Below are 7,526 nucleotides of genomic sequence, written 5' to 3'. Positions count from 1 at the left end.
ATACTACACAAGGAGTGCTGGGGTGCTTTGTTAGACTGATGAAAATGAGAGAAGGAAGGAGGCCCCAGAAATGCCTGAGCACAAGCTCCACGTCACTCACTCTGTTAATAAAACATGTGGCTGTAACAAAACTCCTATGTAAGGGAAGGAGTATGAGAAATCATGAAATCAGCAAGAGGCTGAAGAGAGACCCGTGCGGGGCTAAACGCAGGAAAACACACAGAAGGTAGAGGTATTCCGATGCTTTCCCAGTAAGATGAGGCTCTGACTTTGCCTCTCCCTCTGCACTGAGGTATCACATCGTCACCAGTGTCTACTGGCAGGTTTGGTGGAAAAAACGTTAGGGTCACAGATTTGCATTGTCTTTTGGTGAAATAAGACAGAAAGGGCCACACATGCGCTGTCTCTTCAGTAATGAGTCGAGCAACCTTTGTTTTTATTTTGTTGTCATGGAGATAGAGGCCCAGCAGTGGGAATTGTAGGAACATACCAGGGCTGTGGCCAGATGCCCTGGATCCATCTGGATGTATATAAAAAAAAGTCAAACCACCTTCAGGTGCAAAGAGCCCAGCCCTGGGAATCACAGGTTTTCTCTAGAAGCATGCTAATTTAACCATGGGCAGGAAGCATGCCCCTAGGGAGATACAGAGTCCACAAGCATTTTAAATAAAAGGAGGATGACGATGTTAGGATTTTCACTAACTACATTCTTTCTATATGATTTCAACAAGAGAACAAAACAATTTCAAATGCTTAAGATATACAACAGGGAAAAGGGAATCATCTTTTACTTAATCTGAGTTATAATTTTCCCAATAAAATCTATACATATTGAGTGGGGTGTGCACAAAGAAATAACAATTATTTTTAAAAGTTTCGACTGTTCAGTTTAAGGATAGCTCTGAAAACACAATTTAGTTTGAAATTCAAGCTGTTTCATTTCCTATTTAATCTTGTAAATTTCCTTCTCTTACAATGCCCAGGTTGGAAGGGTGCCAAATTAGACCAGGAACAAATTTTCACCAACTTCACTTCAGTGCTTTATTTTTAGATTATATTAAAAACCTCATTAGGCTCCCTGAGGGAAAAGAGTGTTAACCACTAACAGAGGCAGGGGACAATAAAGGAAGGGAAAGATAAGCTAAATTGTTAACAAGGAAAACTCGCTTAAAACAGTTGGGCTGAAGTTGCTGTAAAAGCTAAAAGAAACTGACTACCAGGATCAGGTAAATGACTTGAGCAGGAGCTTAATCTTTTACCCCAAGGCTAATAAGGACTAGTCAAGCTTGTCAAAGTGCCATATGTCTTTATGATGATTTCCAGATGGGATCTGGAGGGAAGAGGGGTGAGTGAAAGGAAGTCAGAGGAATCGTTAGAAGACCGTAAGCTGACGGACGTGTTTCAGAATCTCCCGTGGACAGGCTTAAAAGTGGGTGGGCGTGTGCAAGACTGGGTGCAAGATTAAATGGAATGTTGAATGAAACTTTAGAATTTATTAATGTATTTACATAATTTATAATCTTTTAAGTAATGGTCTCATAAATACAGGCTACAACTTTACATACACTAAGCAACAGATAATTGTTTTTCCCACTAAAATACTTGGGTTAAATAACTGAGAGCATTTATACACTTTCTTTACTTTTTCTCTTCTTCCTCTTTAAAACTATGGACTAGTCAACTCAGAACATATGCAATTCAATTTATTTCAGGCAGCTTCTCTACCATCCCTATCGTAAGAGCTTATGTAAAAAGGTGCCAATAATGTGCTTGATGACACATACACGACGGGGTCAGAGGGAGCCCAAGGTGAGCTGGGCATCTACTGTTATCACTGCTAATTCACTGTAGGTATCCTAGGCTAATATATGCAATGAAAAGTGCTTTAGAGATGGCAGAGATGAAATTGTTTCCATCAGTCCTATAAACAACCCATTTTAGCTTCAAATAATTGCCATCTCTCTACTTATGATATCCTACCACGTTTAAATGATAGAACCCCCTCTAACAGTGGTAACAGAAACTAAGGAAATTACAATCTCCACAAGATCTTTTTTTCCCTCCCTAACCACGAAAGTGCTAATTTTCTCTTTACAAATGTTACATACAATCTTGATTACAAAACTACTCAACAATTTAATTCTACCAGCCAAACAATTATACGTTCCTTTTCAGTAAGGTCAAAAGCCAATGATGTAGTCCCTTTTGTATACCAGAAATTCTTTACATAACACAAGTCCACAGACTGAAATATTGCTGCTGTCTTCAAAGAGAGAACAGAGCCGGTCAATTTCCATGAATCCTTTTTGCATGAAGAAGACTCAAGACCAGCTAGGTGAAACTGGTGGCAGGGACCCCAGCCCTCCAGTTAACTTTCAGGACCACCTACTTCATCGTCGTCTCCGAGGCTGAGGCTTGCTCAGTCAACAGCAGCCCCGCTTTGGCTCTGCAGGCTGTCTTCGAAGTTTGAAGCCCTTACCTCCAGATGGCGGGTTGGCGTCAGTGGATGGGATTCTTCGACCTAAACCAAGAGGATAGGAGGGAAGGGAATGGAATGAACTTTCACTTTCCAAATCTGTTCATGCTCAAACATAACAATTTTGCAGATACAATTTGATAGGTTTCAAAAAAAAACAGTTTAATAAATTTTCCTTTGGAATGATTTTAGATTCATGGAAAAGTTACAAAGATGATACAGAGTTCTTGTAACCCTCTCACCCCGTTTTCCGTAATGCTGGCAAATTACCATGGGAAATTTGTCAAAATGAAGAATTCAGCACTGCCACATCACTATTAACTTCATAGTTTTTTCAAATATCACTGCTTTTTCCCTAATGTCTTGTTTCTTGTTTCTGTTTCAGGATCCAAACAAGGATTTCACAAAAATTTTAATTGAAAATGTTTTTAGTAGTTAATACATGTTTAAAAAATTCTGTCAGAACGTTTGTCCTGTTTCATGGCAGAACTGCCAGTTACCCACTTCTTGTGCAGCCTTCGAGGAATAATTACACAAGAGCATTCAAAGGTCCATCTCTAGCCCACTCAGCTTCCCTTTCTTAGGCCCAAACAGGAACCAACAAGAGTGCACAGTGCTCTTCACCTTGCTGTTGTCAGGAGGGTAGTGGACACAACAGATGCCACTTTCTTTTCACAGCTTTACAATGATGCTCTACTGTATGGATGGACAGTAATTTACTTAACCGGTTTTCTATTGATGGTATTTAGCTTCCAACATTTTGGTGTCATTAACAGCATCTCTGAGAATCTAGGAGTGTATGCATAGGATCAATTACCAGGAGAGGAAGAGCTGGGTCATGCTTTCTACTCCTGGTTTGCCAGATACATACACCGTATTCCCAGCGTCTGTCTAGCACAAATGCTAGAAGAATGTGCAATTTAAATTTTGACAGATGCTGCCAAATTGCTCTCTGAAGAGGCTATGCCACTTTATTCTCCTACCAACGATGCATGAGAATGAACAGGCTTCACTTTACTGCTCCATGAAGCATAATGTCAATTTTGAGAGAATCCTTAAATCAACGTCCATCTACCTGGCTGATAACTCAAGGGTTGCTTCTTGACAAAGGCACTCTTGACGCCCTCCCACTTTCTGACCCTCTCCGACCTCTCAGACACCAAAATCGATCAGGACACCAGAACACGCTATTACATATTTGTTTACAAATTGGATCCTAAGCTCCTCTAGGGACGAGCTCCTGTTTCTCCATCTTTGTGTTTCCAGTGTCTTTTTAGCACAGTACCTGGCAGAGGTGTTCTGTAAACATGGAATAAATGAAACACATATGTCTTTTGACATTAACAAGGCTAAGAAGGAATCTCTGCCAACTCTGAGCAGTTTGCAGGTCAGTGTGGGCTGTGCACTGCATGGTTCCAACCCTGCTGAGGAAGGCCCCCTGTATGTGCTACAACTGCTTTTCAGATGCCTGCAGACACTGCTGTGAATAAATTATGCATTTTTCTAAAAGCTTTATTGAAGCTTCTTGTCATTATTTTTTTTTTCCCAATAAATGGACACTAAAATACAGCTGGTATCAGAGGCATCTGGGAAACATGACATAAAAATTTTGGGGAAAAATAAATAACATTTTTAGAAGAAAGCAGAAGAGAACATCTTCATGAACTGGGAATAGGCAATGACTTCTTTTTTTTCTTTTGGCCTGGGCTGGGTTTGAACCCACCACCTCCGGTGGTGTATGGGTCTGGCGCCCTACCCTGTTGAGCCACAGGCGCCACCTGGCAATGACTTCTTTTTAAAGGCAACCAAAAATATTTGTGCTAATCATGAGAAGAAGAAAGACAAACTGGATTATATTAAGATTACTTCAGTTCACTGAAGGAGTTGATTTAAAAATCAAAGTCAAGCCAGAGAGTAGAAGATATTTCTAATACATCTAATCAATAAAGGACTGATGTTCAATAAAGAACTATAAAATACAAAGAAGGTAAGTAACCCAAAAGGAAAACAGGCAAAAAAAGATGTAATAGGCACTGCACAAAAGAGGAGATCCAGGTATTATATAAATGCAAATAAATATCCAGAAAGGTGCTCAGCCGTTATTAACTGCCATGGAAACCGAGATGACCACCTACTCACCAGAGACAGAAAGTAACGGGAATTTCCACACACCACCAATGTGGGTGTCAACAAGTACAACCGCCACTTTGGAACTCACTGGCAGTCATGCTGTACTGAAGGCATGCATAACCAAGGACCCAGCAATTCTTCTTGTGGGTATAAATGTACCTAATCAAAACGTGTACAGATGTTCAGCAAAGAAAATGACCAGACTGTTTACAGCAGTCTTACTTATCCTAAATCTAAATTGGAAATAACTACCCAAATGCCTATCAACAGCAGAATGGACACTGTGGATGCCCTCTCCTTCCCCAACCCCCCTTCTGACTCGGACACTGCAGCAGCACACACGCCAGCTGTGAGAGCGCTCACCTATGCAATATGCAGCAACACAAGTCGTCTAAAGATGTAAAGCAGAACAGCAGCTAGACACAGAAGGGGAAAGACAGTATGTTTCAAAAAATACAGAGTACAAAATATGTGTAAAATACAAACAGGCAACACCGATCGGAAGAATTAGTAGTCAGGATGGTGGGGATGCTAGGAGGTGTAGAAACCGCCACGTCCCAGCCTGGATGCCAAACACAGGAGTATATTCAGTTTGTGAAAATTCACTGACTTTGCACTTCTGGTATGTGCACTTTTCTTCCATAAAAAGTCAGTGTGCTGGCGGTGCCTGTAGCTCAGTGGGTAGAGCACTGACTATATACACAGAGGCTGGCAGGTTCGAACCCAGCCTGGGCCAGCTAGAATGGCGATGACAACGGCAACAACAACAACAGAACAGCTGGGTGCTGTGGTGGATATCTGTAGTGCCAGTTACTTGGGAGGCTGAGGCAAAAGAATCGCTTGAGCCCAAGAGTTAGAGGCTGCTGTGAGCTGTGATGCCACAGTACTCTACCCAGGGCGATAGCTTGAGACTCTGTCTCAAAAAAAAAAAAGTCAGTGTGCCAAGCACCAAGGTCAAGTAATCTCACAACACCCAGTGAACAACAAAGTTCTTTATATCTCTTTTGATTCTTCTAATCTTTGTGGACATATAGTTCTTGCTTTTCATAGTAAAAGTTAGTATGTACATACTAGTTTTTATATAAGAATTTTCATAGTTGGTGTAGTTCACCCCCTTCCTATATCTAATACTGCCATAGTAAAGGAACGCTTTATTTTTTATTTTTATTTTTTGCAGTTTTTTTGGCCAGGACTCGGTTTGAACCCGCCACCCCCAGTGTATGGGGCCGGCGCCCTACTCCTTGAGCTACAGGCGCCGCCCGTAAAGAACACTTTAAAGCAGTGGTTCTCCACCTTCCTAATGCTGCGACCCATTAATACAGTTCCTCATGTTGTGGTGACCCCCAACCATAAAATTATTTTTGTTGCTACTTCATGAAGGGCTGTAGTCATGGTGTCACATACTTAGATATTTTAGCTTAAACTGTGAAAAATTCCCAACTGGCCTTATGTTGCCTTTTAAGAACACATTTAGGTACCTGCTATTTACATCTAGGACAACAACAAATATCATGACTTTCTAAGGTTGAAATGAAGGCGCTAACATAGAGGGTGCCATCGGTAGCCTGCTGGCCATATCTGGAGAGAGGTGGGCTCCTTAGGTCTGCAAGGTATTCTGAAAATATTTGAATTAGTGGCTAAATCTGAAAATGGCATGTGAAAAAATCTGAGACCTCCAGCAGCTGGGCAACCAGGGGCCCACATTGCAGAATAGCCTCAACTGCTGGAGCTGGGCCTGACCTGCCAGCTGTCGGGGTCCCCAGGGGCCCCCCAGCCTACTCTGCTCACCCCACCTGGCCTTGGTGGGCACTGGGCTTCATGTCCCCCTCTGCATGATGGCCAAAAGCCCTTCCAGCCTCAGTCCCTTTGGATCCACACATCAGGTCTCAATGGGTAAGTCCACCATGTTCTTCAGAAGGAACATGTCAGGGAGTCTGACATGTTCTCATCAAGTCTGATGCACGTCCCCATATCTCGGCTCTCTCAGCTCCAATATCACCTCCTCGGAGACGCCTTTCCTGGTCACCTGCAGGCATTCATTCATTTCATCCTGTGAATTATTTTCTTCATATTACTTATTTCTATCTGAAATGAGCCTATTTATTTGCTGTTCACTGTGCCTCCCTCTGTAGAACATGCACTCCAGAAGAGCAAAGGCTGCATCTATCTTTTTCACGGCAGTCTCCCCTGAGCCGGGAATAGCTCCCAATAAATATTTTGATGAATTTGAATGAAATGAATAAACATAGATGCAATCTGTAGAGGATCCCAAAGGTATGCAGCAGCCTCTCTCCCGTCTAGTGTCATCATATTAACACTGCTGGGCAGGGAAGCGGAAGGGTGGGAAAAGAAGTTTACCTTTCACTTGCCTAATATTAATTTTTGAGAGTTTTCTTAAAGTGGAATTACAGCTGCATTTCAGTTCCCTTTATTTATTTTGTTCATTTTTGATGACCTTGGATGACTAATTGAAACACATTTAAATAGAGAAAAGGGAGAGAGGACAGTTTCCATGACCTCCATGACCTACGCATTATTTATTCAGCAGCAACGTTCTTTCTAGAAGGGCTGTAGTCATCAGGCACAGCTCTCCAGCAATTATAATGGATACCAAAGCCAGCTATTAGTCTTACATTCCCAAGTCTTTTCACTGAGGACAATTTCAGAGACTATATAAAGTGGGAATTCTAACCAGGAAGATAATTCTGTTTTAAGTTGCTCTGCACAAAGGAAACCGGTTAAGGCGCAGAGATACTCACTAATTTCTATAAAGAGTTCATTTATGTTTATCGCGTTTTTTGCGCTGGTCTCTACAAAAATTGCATGAATGGAGTCGGCGTAGTCCTTAGCATCTCTCTCCATGACTTCTCTGGAAGGCAACAATCGCAAATCAGAAATTCTACCCATTAACATCTTAATG

General features: G+C 41.7%; 1 protein-coding gene across 1 annotated transcript in view; it reads right to left on the bottom strand.

Annotated features, from left to right (window-relative positions):
- Positions 1 to 761: 761 nt before the first annotated feature.
- RAB22A (RAB22A, member RAS oncogene family) overlaps positions 762 to 7,526 on the bottom strand; it is a 56,952-nt gene continuing 50,187 nt past the window's right edge. Inside the window, exons 6-7 of the mRNA XM_003787729.3 lie at positions 7,366 to 7,475; positions 762 to 2,521 (exon numbers count right to left, since the gene is read on the bottom strand). Of these exons, the coding sequence (XP_003787777.1) occupies positions 2,424 to 2,521; positions 7,366 to 7,475 (208 nt within the window). The 3' untranslated portion in view covers positions 762 to 2,423. The remainder of the gene's footprint in view (positions 2,522 to 7,365; positions 7,476 to 7,526) is intronic.

Source organism: Otolemur garnettii, unplaced genomic scaffold (assembly GCF_000181295.1).
Source record: "Otolemur garnettii isolate 467f Iridium unplaced genomic scaffold, OtoGar3 scaffold00023, whole genome shotgun sequence".
Lineage (NCBI taxonomy): Eukaryota > Metazoa > Chordata > Mammalia > Primates > Galagidae > Otolemur > Otolemur garnettii.
This window is presented reverse-complemented; position numbering and strand designations above follow the sequence as displayed.